General features: G+C 35.5%; 1 protein-coding gene across 3 annotated transcripts in view; it reads left to right on the plus strand.

Moving 5' to 3' along the window:
• LOC149423048 (uncharacterized) overlaps positions 1-14,098 on the plus strand; it is a 65,167-nt gene extending 51,069 nt beyond the window's left edge. For all 3 annotated transcript variants that reach the window (XM_089632828.1, XM_089632827.1, XM_089632829.1), the window contains 5 exons: positions 3,030-3,289; positions 4,817-5,036; positions 6,589-6,796; positions 10,260-10,440; positions 10,993-14,098. In XM_089632828.1, coding sequence (XP_089488954.1) covers positions 3,030-3,289; positions 4,817-5,036; positions 6,589-6,796; positions 10,260-10,440; positions 10,993-12,084 — 1,961 coding nt within the window. In that variant the 3' untranslated portion in view covers positions 12,085-14,098. The remainder of the gene's footprint in view (positions 1-3,029; positions 3,290-4,816; positions 5,037-6,588; positions 6,797-10,259; positions 10,441-10,992) is intronic.
• Positions 14,099-15,102: the final 1,004 nt, after the last annotated feature.

Genomic DNA, 15,102 nt, shown 5'->3' on the forward strand with positions numbered 1-15,102 from the left:
AATTGCGAATTTCATTCATGCGGGCAGGGGTAAAGATATTTCTCAAGCTACTCTTTAGAGGCATACTCTTAATGAACCCACACTCTACACATTTAGTTCATGCGGGCAGGGTTAAAGATATTTCTCAAGCTCCTCTTTAGAGGCACACTCTTAATGAACCCACGCTCTACACATTTAGTTCTTGCGGGCAGGGGTAAAGATATTTCTCAAGCTACTCTTTAGAGGCACACTCTTAATGAACCCACGCTCTACACATTTAGTTCTTGCGGGCAGGGGTAAAGATATTTCTCAAGCTCCTCTTTAGAGGCACACTCTTAATGAACCCACGCTCTACACATTTAGTTCTTGCGGGCAGGGGTAAAGATATTTCTCAAGCTCCTCTTTAGAGGCACACTCTTAATGAACCCACGCTCTACACATTTAGTTCTTGCGGGCAGGGGTAAAGATATTTCTCAAGCTACTCTTTAGAGGCACACTCTTAATGAACCCACGCTCTACACATTTAGTTCTTGCGGGCAGGGTAAAGATATTTCTCAAGCTCCTCTTTAGAGGCACTCTCTTAATGAATCCACGCTCTACACATTTAGTTCTCGCGGGCAGGGGTAAAGATAATTCTCAAGCTCCTTTTTCGTTTCGTTTTTTGGTTTCCGCCTTCGTGTATTCGTTTTAGTGTCGCATTCGGTACTCTATACATCCGACTTGCTACGTTAAGACCAACTTGGTTTTGAGGCAAGGGTCGCAATTAGGGCTGCCACCTCCCCGGGTTCGACCCGGAGTCTACGGGTTTGCACGGTGCATGTCCGGGCTACGGGTTTAACATTGATATCTCCGGGTCAGACCGGGCGGTGGCAGAGAAACGACAGACGACCATCACGGCGTGACTGTCTGACTGAGTGAATGCATAGTGAATTTAACGGTGCCAAAATATTGAGAAACATAATGTTTTTGAGGCCTTCTGATCAGGAACAATTAAAAAAAGAAACCAACGAGGTTTACAGGAGAACTCTTGAATATATACAGAAATATTATGATTTTGAGGATTCTGTATTCAAAATCTTTTCCAAATTCGATCTAACAAGTGCAGCAAGTTACGAAGATACTGTGGAAGCTTTCAAATCACTTGGTTTGAAAAATGTCGCCGAAGATAAACTTTATGACGAGACCCAAAAATTAAACCAATTATTTCCTCAGTTCGTACAATCTAGTGATTCAACATTGCTTGTTGATTTACGATTGGATTTTTCGACTTTTCTTTAATGAGAAATTTGTGGACAGACGAGCGGAAACAGCTTGTTAGTAGGCACGGTGAAGATAATTTTGAAGATTAATTAAAATATAATTTTCCAAGAATTTTTGAAATTTTTGATGAAACCTGAGCAATAAAAGATGCTTTAACAATCCTTTCAGAATGAAAAATATAGTTTAAAGTGTCAAGCTGGTCCAAGTCAGCTTAGCACTAGCTAACTCATTTATATTTAAAAAAAACATTCCCAATGGTAATTTACCATTAAATTTTGCCTTAATTAAATAATTCATACTAAAAAAGTTTTATTTTAATAAAAAAAACTATATTTCTAAAATCTCCGGGTCTATTGTTTTTGAAAGGTGGCAGCCCTAGTCGCAATGCCAGGTGCATGCTGGTTTCATTCCACTTGTGATAGTACACGCGAAAATAGCTATTATGGCGATCCAAAAAATAATGCTCGCAAACAAAATAATGAATAATATTAATTTTGTATCCGGAGCACCTACGACACACTAATATATGAGACGTGACACGCCAATGGATGCCACCCATGTCACGAAGACGCTGAAAATAGAGAAGCAGGAGGAAACGGGGTATTGCTTGCTTTTTGACATGTCCTTGGCTTTTAAAAACGCTTTTTTACGCAGCCAGCAATTTGCGCGCCATTGTAAAAAGGACTAGTAACCGTAAGATGAATTTCCTGATAAATCACTGGCAGTGCAGGGGGACCGTCACGCATTTTCCATTTCCCGTCCATCCATCCTTTGCTATCGGTGATTATTAGTGATTATTGTTTTCATTGTTCTAAAGATTTTCAACCTATTTAATATAATGTAGGTATTTATAGTGTCCGGAAACATTTGGATAACAATACGATTTTGTGGTATAACTAACTAAATAACTAACCATCACGCCGTTTCCCCGCAGGGGGAGGCAGAGAGGACGGACCGCCAAACAACTCGGTCTTAGCACACACTCCTTGCCTCATTCACATTCATACATCGTCTCATACATACTCTTCTATTGTTCTGATTCTTGACATGGCCCGACTCAAGTATCTGATTCACTTGGTCGTGCCATGTCTTCCTCGGGCGTCCCCGACTTCTGCTACCATTCACATTTGCATCGTATATTCTCCTTACACTCCTTTCTTCACTCGTTCGCTCTACATGCCCAAACCATCTAAGCGTCCCTTTCTTGATCTTACTCATTACGCTTACATTAGCCTTGCACTCTTTGCGGATATCCACATTCCTCACACAATCAAACATGGTTTTACCACGCATACGCCTCAGGGATCTCATTTCAACAGCATTCAATCAAATTTCATCCTTTCTTTGCCAGTTCCATGCCTCACTTCCATACATCAGGGTAGGTACCAGCACTCCATTGTGGACTGCTAACTTCGCTACTTTGGACAATTTTTTGTTAGCGCCAACTGCGTTCAGTCCTCCATTAATGGAGTTACCTGCATTTACTCTTCTTTCAATATCTCTGTCAGCCTTCCCATCTCTCGTAAACATGCTTCCTAAATAAACAAACTCATCCACCTGCTCCAAGTATTCCTCATTCACAGCTATATTTTTTTAATCTCCTTGTTTTTCTAGTAAAGTCCGAAGATGGAAATTTTTTGGTCAAAAGTTTTCAATGCGTTACTATCAGCTGTTTACTGTCTTTTAATATGTACCGAAGCGCAGTATTTTTTGACATTTTAGTTTCCAAAAAAAGGAACTACCACTAGTCTCCGGATTACGTATAATGTTATGCTGATGATATGTTTCAGACTATAGCGAAAAGACATGTTACCAAAACGCCACGTGGAACCAAACGACCAACTACTCCACGTGCAGCATCATATCCCGGCTGCAGACGCGCGCCAAGGTGCACATTGCGTGTCTGGCCACCGCCATCGGGCTGGGCTTGCCTGCCGTGATCGTGCTTCTGTGTTATAAGAGGCTGCGGGCACGAAGACTGGCGCTGCACCGGAATCTACTCATCGCAATCCTGCTTAGGAACATGCTGGTCATCATCACCAAGATTGTGGTAAGTTCTTTCTTAGTTGTTTCCTCATTGTTGAGGGTCGAGACCCCCACTCCAATTTCCCTGGTGCACAAGGCTCTCCACTCCTCGGAGTGCCAAGGACTCCGATGCAGTAATATTGGTTCAGTCCTCGGTGATCGTCCTCTGCTTCTCCTAGCTTCCACTTTGCCAGTGACTAGTTATAGCAAGTACGGTGGTTCATAGTCCGGTATGAAGGACGTTCGACTAGCAGTCTGTCGGATCGGGTTCGATTCTTAGAGTTACCAACTTAATCCCTTTTCAACAAAAGTTGTCTGTACCATTACTTTTTATTGAATTCCGCACAAGACGGACAGGAGCAGAACAACCGTTCACAGTTGATGTTGGCATGAGAACGGGTGGTTTCTTCGACTTGTTTTTTGTCTAAGTCGGCTCGTATGTGGAACAAGCTACTGATATCTGATTTTCCTCCTTCATGTAGACTTTGCATCCAAAAAAGTATGTTTTATATTTTTTCTTATTAAATGAATCAAAACAAAATTTTCTTTGAATTCATAAGATTTTTAAGTAGGTACTTCAATACCTACCTCCTTAATTGTAATACATATAATATGAAATGTAATACATGTAACATTTTTTTCCTTTCAAATTAGGAACTATACAATTATAAGCCCAGCTTGATTGATTGCAAAATAAAGTGGATGCATCAGATTTTCGAAACCGGATTCAAAACGCACAAGCTAATTTATAGATAGACGAATTGCCAAACGGTCGAATTAAAACAGCACTTCGCTACGCTCACTCAAAATTACTAACTGCTATCCGATTAAAGACTTGCCCCTAACTAGTCCCTTACTGCCCAGTGATGTGGGAACAGACTATATCACCTGGGTATCTAGCACGGTCGATCGATAAAGGTTTTTATCGATAATGTCGATAACTTGTCATCGTTCCCTAGCTTGACTTCAGATCGCTAACAAACAAACAACGGTTCACATCGACTAAGTGCTCTTTAATTTATTTCAACGTCTACTGCTGTTTGTTTGTTAGTCATACTGGGGAACGATGACAAGTTATAGACATTCGATCTACCGTGCTAAATATGATGTAGATGGTTTTGGAACGGGTTGGTACATATCACATGATATAATCGTGCTAGCAATAGGTTCTTGTCATCTTTATTTTTTACACCAAATGAGCTCAGACCTTGTAACAACCTGAATTTTAAAATTTTGAGATACGCTTTACGTCCATGGTAAAATAAATTTTTGTGCAATTTTAAAATATTTATATTTGAAGTAAGATGAATTCTATGTTTTACTCAAAGATCAAAGTTATGAATCGCAAAAAAATTGAAAGAGAAGATATAATATGCTACCCTTACATAAATAAAATATTATTCCTTTGTATTTCTTTATTCAAAACGATTTTTAGCTAGCTTATAATTACCATACAGACATAAGGTTTTCATGGTAATTATGTGTGTAAAAAAAATCAATGTAGTTACGAATTCTACAAATTAAGTCATCGAATTATGTTTTTCCACTTCAGATTGTTCTGGACGAGCTCTCCCCGAGAGATCCAGACAAATATGTTCCAACGAACATGTCCCTCAACGAGCCGCCCTGTAAAGTATTGGCCAGTCTGGAGAAGTTGGCTTCCAGCGCTGCCTTCACCTGTATGCTGGTAGACGGTATCTTCCTACATCGTTCCATCGTTGCCGTTTTCAAGAGGGAACTGAATCATAAAATTGTTTACTCAGTTGCTATTGGTAATTTAATAATCATAAAATGAGTTAACGAAATGATTGGTACTTCTGCAAGGAATATGTGTCTAATAATCGAGTTTTAAACCCCTAGTTACAATATGTCTTAATTAAATTAACAATTCAGCCACTTCAATCCGAAACGCCATCATTTCTGCCAACAGTCGTGCATCTTGGATACTGAGCATGTACTGAGTTAGTTTAGAGTGGCTGAAGAACTAATGGAAGAATGCTTGCCTCTGATTGGTTCACACGCTGAAAAACTCTCTCCGTCTTAATCATAATAGATAATGCGGAAGGAGAAGAATAGGTTAATAGAAAAAGTTACACTTAAGAACGCGCATGCGCCCTGCGTATACCGGCCGTAATACCGCAGTTTTATTGGCTGACAGATTTTTAAACCCCCGACCCCCAGGATTAGGAACGTATTACTATGGTATTAAGACGGAGTTCGCGGACTTTGTTAACAATATGTTTGGACGCGCAGTGAAAATGTTAAAAAAGTAGTAATACCCTTTGGCAGCACTATCAGAAGAATATTTATATTGCAAATGCGGAAAGCATAATCAAATCAATGACACCGCAAATGTCATTTGAAGAAACTTGAAGTTATCAACTAAACGCGGAATGCAAAAATGACCGTGTTTTTGAGGATTGGAACAAAGTGGTGCCAGTCTAAAAAAATGTTGTATGAATATTATTACGAGTAAATACTTCAACTTGAGCAGTATACGGACCTCCTCACCGTATAGCTATAATACATAAAATCTTTATAAGTTAGATTGATAGTGCCTTCTGGCTAACCTGTATAATGATTTGGTGGTTTAAAACTCTAACTCGGAAACTTCAAAAAAGGAGTTAGTACACTACGGTGTCGAACGATCCAAATGTAAAATGATGTTAATTTTCAAAATGAAGATGGATAAAAAAAAAACATGGTAAAAATTTCTGTACTGCTCTTTCTTCTCAATGCCCACAAATTATTCAAATAACTATTTAAAAAACAACCATTTACGTCAGAGGAGGAGATGGTATAAGATGCATTAAAATTATTTTGTTTCGTATAAAAATTCTAAATTTACAATTATAATACTAATGACATTCGCAATGTTTGATTTTGTTAGTACGATGTGACGTTTGCCAGAATGTTCAGCAGTGCTCTTTTCAGTGTTTTTTGCAGTGAATGCCATAGGGTTTAGATACATTCCTTACAAGATTCCTTAGAGATGATGGAGTCAATGAAGAGTGAATAGATCCATTTTGCAAAGAAACACAAAAGCCGGTCAGTTGTTCCATAGCCCAGCAGTTAAGCACAAGAATTAGATAAATACGAGTAGCAAATCCATCAGGCGGGATCTTAAAAGACCACACTTGAACTACTAATTTGCCATTATTTGAGGAACCGAAGTCCCATAAGTCTTCCAGCCAAGACATAGAAGTAAAAGGAGAACAAATAAAATAATCTTCCTTGAGAGGACATCTCGCATAATCGACAACTCTTCCTAATACTGAATTATTACTTTTGCTAATAGCATTAAATCGTTGACTCTTCTTTCAGCTCTGACTGTAATTCCGGTGGTAATATGGATTTTCCTGATGAGTTACATGAACAACGACCATTGCTGGATAGTTTACTCAGTTTCTGGTATCCAGTGGACTCTGGATGGCCCCAGGATCGGCATGCTTGTGGTGAACACCATCCTTCTCATAGACATCCTGAGAATACTGCTGACAAAACTAAAGAGAAAGGAAAGCTCTAATCAGCTGTAAGTATCTATGGACATTTTGTTATCATTAATATCTTGGGTTCAGACACTCGTTTTAATTTCACAAACGTCAACCGTGTACAAATGTTCATATAATTATTTTAGAATTTTGAACAAAATGATTATTTAATTTTTTATCGAAATTGAATAATTTAATCCAGTCAATGATGTTTTAAGACACCTACCAGATAACAAATTCATTCAATCACAAGAAATTTAATTCCCCTAAAGACATAAAGACGTATCTTAAATTTTAATAATTATCATAAAATGATAATTCTACGGCATTTCAACATGAATCAAATAATTCGTGGGTCGGAGAGTGAAGACAGAATAACTTGTGGTTCTGTCAATCCTTCCTTACCTCACAATCGATGTAGAAAAACTAAAAAAAATATTTATTTTCGGTATAACTTTATTGAGTAAAACCTCAAATTATAATATTTAATTATAGAAGACAATATTCGCGATTTCTAAACGAAAATCTGAAACAGAAAAATCAGAAAAGGATACGGTCACATCTAGGACTCGAACCCAGGACCCTTGTCTTTCCGGGACACCGCTCTACCAACTGAGCTAATGGGACCCTATCCCCCTCGGTCACTTTTAACTGTATCATACTTCGAATAAGAACTACCAAGATAGTCTTCATTTTTTCACCGCACATTTTTATTGGCAACTATCTTTGTGTATGATCGCAAGATTCAACCCGAACTAAATGCAATCTAGACAGCGTCTTTTTAGATAAACCTATCTTATTTTTTTATTTTTAATGTGCGACATCTATTGACTTTTCTGCAAGTCTAGAATGAATATTTATTTTTCGGAATAACTTTATTGAGTAAAACCTCAAATTATAATATTTTATTATAGAAGAAAATATTAGCGATTTCTAAACGAAAATCTGAAACAGAAAAATCAGAAAAGGATACGGTCATATCTAGGACCCGAACCCAGGACCCTTGTCTTTCCGGGACACCGCTCTACCAACTGAGCTAATGGGACCCGTTTCGAGTCCTAGATGTGACCGTATCCTTTTCTGATTTTTCTGTTTCAGATTTTCGTTTAGAAATCGCTAATATTGTCTTCTATAATTAAATAAAAAAATATATTGTTTTACTAGAAATCCAGATTCTTATATACAGAAACCTTGTTCATTTCTCACCTTCCATGGTAAAATATAGGTATTTTGATGATAGATTTAAATATTTTCCGCTCTTTTCTTACTTAAATGTTTTCACACCATATATTCCGTATTAAGAAATTAAAACAACTATATAAATAAGTGTGTATTCTATGAGTACGAAATAAATGCAAGCTACGGGAGTTAGTTCACCACTATACTGTACCAATAAACTGTCAATCACCGCTACTCGTCATGTAGCATCATATATTATAAGTATGATTATATAAAATAAAAATGATTAAAAAACGCATCTCGATGGGCGTAAATTTAAATTTACGTTGGAACACAAATTTATCGTACATACTAAAATTTCTACCCAAAAAACGCATTTCTGACGATATTTAATTCTTATTTATTTTATATTTCATTAAATTAACACAGTAGGTAAGGCAATATTGTTTTTTAATAATTACAAATAACTTGCAAAAAGTTCAAAATTTTCCTCTAAAATCATGCAAATCACGGTCGAATTCGGGTCCAGACATGGTCCCCTCAAGATCACTTAAAAATGTGTTCATGTTCTAGCTTTTTCTATTACGATAATTTTCAATTTATCTTTATCGACCGGTTGCTTTTCCGAATTTTGTAAAAGAAGCTTTACAACAAACATTTAAAAAAAAGAGATACAAGTCAAATATAAAACCATAGACCCATGCGTTGTTTTACTCAATAAATTATGCACCAAATTAAACCACATATAACATCGTATCAACATGGTTTTATGCCAGGTAGATCTACAAAATCTAAGTTATTTCTTTACGAAAAAATTATTTCAATGCTCTTCAAAGGTTCACCAACTTAATCCGATGCCAAGTCTTTGATGCTGTTTCTCATCGCATCTTAATGGAAAAGTTAAAACGTTTGGGAATATTTGGTTACTTTTACGAACGGCTTAGAAGTTATTTTTCAAATAGGAAACTATTTGTATAAATTACTTCCACATCTTCTTATACTTTTTTTTTGCCTTAAGTTGGGTCCCTCAAGGTTCCCACATAGGAGCAATTCTATTTCTAATATGATGATCTAAATATATCAAATCGATCTAAAATTCTTCAGATAGTTTGCCTCTGCAATTGAATTTAATAAACTTTATAAATGGTGCCTCGTAAACAAATTAAACCTAAATATACACAAATGCCAAAAGATTAGTTTTCACTGATCAAAACCCTTCTTATACTTCGAATATCAATTAATAATTTCAATCTTAAAAGCGTCCATAAATTCAACAATCTTAGTGTTATCTTTGACTCAAAATTTTGCTTTTTGAATCATATCACAACTATTACCACTAAAAGATTAAAATTGCTTGGATTTATTCTTAAAATCGCAAAAGGCTTTAATAACCCTGAAACCATACAATTATTATCTGGTTAGATATCAGGTATGATATAATGCATGCATTTGGTCACCTGATTTTAAATCTCACAGCTTAAAAATTATGGAAATTCAATAAATTTTTAAGCTTTATTAATTTCAAAATTGGTATTCCCATAAATGAAATCAATTATGTGAATTTACGAAGTAAACTCAATTTATCGAAATTATCCGAAATGCGAAAAATATTTGATGCTGTTTCAAGATTGGACTGACCTGACGCTATAAATTTGTTGTTATTCCATTTACCTCCGAAGCATACTAGATGGGACATATTGTTTCACAGCAATAACTTTGTGATCAATTCTGTCATAGAAAAGAAAGGATTCAAGGCTTGGCAGTGACATGTCGCTGATATTTTAGTTTTAAATTTTGTTACATTTAGTTAATCAGCACTTTTAAGTAAATGTAAATAACGATTTATCAGATAAAGTATTCATATTATATTTTTATGGTTCTTCAGTTGGCGTGTTATTAACATTACAAGTGTCCTGTATTTCATGCTTTATTTTTAATTTTTATTTATTTATGTTGTAATGCTTGTGTTTTTAATTTACCGTTGGTTAAAATTATTTTTGTATTTAATTTATAATTGTATAAGCTAAACAGGGGTTAATAAATAAGTAGATTGAATTATTTATTGGCCTATATTTCACAATTTAAAAACGTTTAAGTTATTGTTGTTTTTAATTTAATTTATAATCTTACTTGTTTACTAATTTTTATCGGTGTTCCTGGGGTATATCTTTGGAAGATAGATATATACCATCACTTTTTTAGTAAATGGTGCAAGATTGTGTGATCTTACAAATGACATCTAACATAATATTCATGTTTTTTTCTCTGATAATCTTTTCAATGGTGACCGGTTAGTGACTGAGTAGAAAAAATGTCTCTTTTTAGGAGCACAACGAAGGCTACCCTGTTCCTTATGCCCCTATTCGGAGTCCAATTCCTGTTGACGGCCTGGAGACCAAAAACCACATCCTGCGACTGGGAGCAAGGATATTACTTCTTCACGTACGTCATGGACGGACTGCAAGGGGTCATGGTGGCTTTCCTGTACTGCTATCTGAACAAAGAGGTAGGAAACTAAGTTATTAGTGTTATTACTTGCCGTAGAAATGACAACCAATATCGAGTTTTATATATCGATGCACAGACAGTGTAATGATCGAGGGATTGGGTTACCTTTGTGTCCTTTATAGTACAATAATGATAATGTTTTCAATATTTATCTCTATATTGTGGCACTCTTCGTCAGATCTCTTATTTAGAAATGTATCGATTATTATTACTGGTGATATTTGCTTAAAGCGCCATCTGTTATCAAATGATTGAAAAATTATTAAAATGTCTTTGCAACTTTGCATTACACTCCAATATTTTTCGATGAAAAATATATTTCCATTATAATGCCGCTCAATATTGAATAATTACAGAGACATTAATATAATTTAATATTGTCAGTGCTGCTAGGACTGTGTGTTGTACCGTTGATTTTTATGTTAGACTCAATTTAGGTGTCTATTTTTTAGATAAATTTTATACTTAACATACTCTACTGTTTAACTTTTGAATATGTTTCTATTTAGAATATTTAAAGGAAGTCTTATAATTCGTATTTTGATTTTAGGTCCACATGCTAATAAAGGCAACATACAAAAAGACCGAGACGGTTGTGTCAACAAGATTTAGATCAGAAGCGAGGACTCGACGGCCAACTACCACGATTTTCGGAAAAAGGGAAACTTTTAGCACTATTGTCGATAACAAGCCAGAAGATGAAAATGAAAATGATGATCAAACACCACCAGTCCCAAGATTTTCAATAATGGATAGGAGAATCAGTGAAGCAGTAATTCAGAGAAGAGACTCTTTGCATCCAACTTCTTTGCCTATCGACGAGATAGACACTGCTAACTCTCTAACTATCTTAAACAATTCATATTCTCCGAGTGAGGACGGATTCGTCAGCCTAAATTTTGAATATGATGAAGCAACACCGCAAGAAACTTCCCAACACAGTGTTGGTCTGAATCTCGAGATTCCACCTTACTCTGCCACTAGGAGACTGACAAAAGAAATCCGAGAGGTCAGTTTTGAACCACAAAAAACAGGAGAGTACGATGTCTGGTCAGTTAATGCGGCCTACGAAGAAGATGTTCCAAAGATATCCATAATCGATGTTGATGCTGCCAAAATAACAGTTTTTCCGGAGATTCACGCCACTAAAAATCTAGTGGAACTACGTCCTAGCGACAACATTATGGATCAAGACTGTTCTGCAAGATCAACAGTATTTTTAAGTCCATTTATATACGACCAGAACGATAGTATTACTTCACAAACACATCTCGCAGGAAACGATTTAAATAATAACTACAATGCTGATTTAGATGTCCCAAAATCAGACGAAACTCCGATACAGAAGACAAAAGAATTCAACCCATTTGAGGGAATAGTTGTTCCTGGGGATTTCAACGAATCAAACGACTATGAAAAGGTCGACGGTGATCCACCAACCTTTTTGAACTTTGCTTTGTCAAATGATATCGTCGAAAATCTGGATCCTTTGGGAATTTATAAAGAAAGTTTAACAAAGAATTCTACTCCAAAATTGGCGGAGCATGGGAAATCTGATGATTGGGAAGATGTGTATATTGACCCAGAAAAACTGTGCCCAAATCGACCCAGTGATGAAAAAACAATATTTGTAGATAAATGAAAAAAATTTATGGTCTGTAATTTTTTTGGGGGTAAGAATAATTTAAGAGATAGCAGGTGTTCTGTGTGCATGATAGACATCCAATGTACATTGTCATTTGATTGTAAACTTGATTGTCACTCTGCAGACAACACTAATATCATCCAAAATTTGATTTATTCTTTATTTCAGGAAATCGACCATTTTTATTTTTGTTGATTGATTTTGCCTAAAACATTAAGAATTGCAGAGTCACAAATTCCAATTAAGTAAATAATCACTAGGATTATGCGTGACTTCCACAGAAGAAACATGTTTATCATATTAATAAATCTTGAGTTTCCAGTATAATTCTGAAAAAAAAATTTCTGTAAAATCTTTGATATTTTCTTAAATATTTATTTTAAGGGATTGTAATTTCAGAAGGTCGGGCCGTTGAAGTATTCAATATAGATTATATAAATAAACGTAACGAAATTATTTACATACGCATAATATGAAAATGAAAAACGTGAAGAAAAAACTCTATTGTGTCCCACAAAATCACAAAATGCTTTCAATGAAACAAAAAAATACTTTTTGTCAATAAATGGATTGTAGATTATTACGCGTATATTAAGATGTGATATTTTTTAAATTAGGTTTGTGGGGTAATTCCTTTATTCAATCTGCATATTGTAAATATCTTTTAACGCAGACCGTACGTATTTGATACAATATATTTAAACAGTATTGTGCAACTAGTTTAAGTATTTTTTAGTGGAGTAATATTAAACATAATTAGGCACGGAGGTATTATTTTAGTGTTAGGTTTTAGTAAATAATGATTTATCAATTAAGAGTACGTTGGTACATTATATTACAGTGTTTAAAAATAAGTTTGTTATATTTTGTATATACTTATTTTCATGTTATTTAAAGTTTTCAGATTCACTAATACATTACATAACACTTGTAAATAGTCAAGTGGTTAACGTTAGGTAGGTAATGCAGCTACAAGTAAGATAAATGTGCCGTTTTGTTTGCTGGTCGCTAGTGGCCGTTTTAACCTGTCGCGCGCTGCTGTAACCGATAGGCACGATGTCGGAAGAAATAACTTAAAAATATTTATCTGAATGTAAATAGATATTCTGGGGAAAGTACTAATGAAACCATACACTATTTTTGTAAAAATATAAATTTACAAAATATCTGGTAAATTTTACAAAAACCAAGTAAGTATTTGCAAAAATGGAATCAGTTGGCGCACGGCCAGAATTTGGCATCGTCTCACAACGAGTTAATGGTTCAGTAAAGATCCTTTTTTAAATCTGAAATCGTCGTGGTTATTTTTGAAGTAGGGAGGCATGCATTTAGGTACTTACTTACAAATCTTCTGATTTCAGAGGAAATTTTGGAGTTGATCTAAAACAAGAGAAAAATATATATTTTTTTAACTCGTTTTATAATACTAATAGTTCACAGAACTACTACTAAAAATACATCATTGGACATCAAAAAGATATCTACATATTTAACCCTAAATATGCTCAAAAATCCTTCGGGTACGTGCTGTTACATCCTACATATACAAGACAGTTAAAATAATTTTCATTATATTGGCCTGTAATACAAATAGTTATTGTTTGTCATTTATTTATCAATAAAAATAATTGTGTTAGAAATTTAAACCAACAGTTTTAGGATAGCTTCGGAAGAAGCACAACACCTGGTTGAGGAACTGGATGCGAAAACAATTTAAAAGCTCATAAGGTGTTTTTGCTCACGTTGCCTTTTTGATAACCGCAACCCCTTCTTTACTGCTATGTAAATATTTTTTCTATGGGTTTTAAACAAACCGAGTTACATGCTAAACTGTGAACACTAATTACAAGTGAATACTACGTACATATTTAAAAAAACTTTGAACGCGTTTTACTCAATACGACCATTTTGATCATAAGTTGTTATTTCATCCAGCTCCTTTATTGGAAAAAAAACAATAATTGTATATTGTACTATGTAACCGTTTTTGTTGTTGTTCAATAAAATTATTTTTTCACAGTTAAAAAATAAATTTTTAAAAATATTTTTCCGCGTTTCTTTTACAGAAAACCAAACAATAATAAAAATAGATTTATTGCAAAAATATAATAATATCCATGTAGACCATCACAATATAATTTGTAAACAATGTACACTGTTTAGTGAAACAACTTTGGGACTATTCCATATCCTAAGGTTCTATCTAATATTGGCATCTCTCTTTTTTCCTCTCTTTCCCTCGAAGTCGTAGTCGTAGTCGTAGTGGGTAACTACTACAAAAAAGAAGAACAAATAAGTACCCACTCGGCAGTGAGATGATAAATGTTACACATTCGTATTCTCGTCGTTGTTTTGTGCAAGTTATCAGCCATTGAATTGGGTAAATTACATCTCAAAATTCAATGTCGTCGTGTGGTAAAATTAAAAGTAGTCATGTTGTGGAAATAAAACAATAATTGTATTTATGAGAACATATGTTATTTTTGGGTATGCTGTGTGAAGGGTTCTTTTAAGGGAGAGAGAAAGGGAGGAGAGGAAGTTCTGGGAAGGAAAAGGAATGAGGGGTGCATAGGAATCTAGAGATCAGTGTGTGCAGAAGTCACGAGACCAGTTGGAGAGGTCAAAGGGTCTCCCCACATCAGCCTCTCCCGATCTGGCACGCCACGCAGCTGGTGGGCAGCCGCATCCTGAACACACCTCACCCGATAAACTCCGGCACCCCTGTTAGATCACCGAACGTAGCCAACCACTAACCACGGTGACTTACGGCTGAAATGTTGGTTATCCAATAAATGGCTCCCGGGGCAGCGGTACACAAATCCGCTTTCAAAAGTCGCTACCAACATATGTAGTGATCTTTACAGCAGTAAGGTAAAACTAACCGTTGGGCTAAATCAAGGCTGCCCAATATTTTTAACAGTTGGGCGAAATTGACGATTTAAAAATCACTGGCGGGTCACTGAATACTGACGGGTCCTATTTCCATAGGGGGGGGGGTTCATATGTGATTCCCCA

The sequence above is a fragment of the Hesperophylax consimilis genome, chromosome 6, assembly GCF_061612785.1.
Source record: "Hesperophylax consimilis isolate HC1 chromosome 6, BYU_Hcon_1.0, whole genome shotgun sequence".
NCBI classification, from domain to species: Eukaryota; Metazoa; Arthropoda; class Insecta; order Trichoptera; family Limnephilidae; genus Hesperophylax; species Hesperophylax consimilis.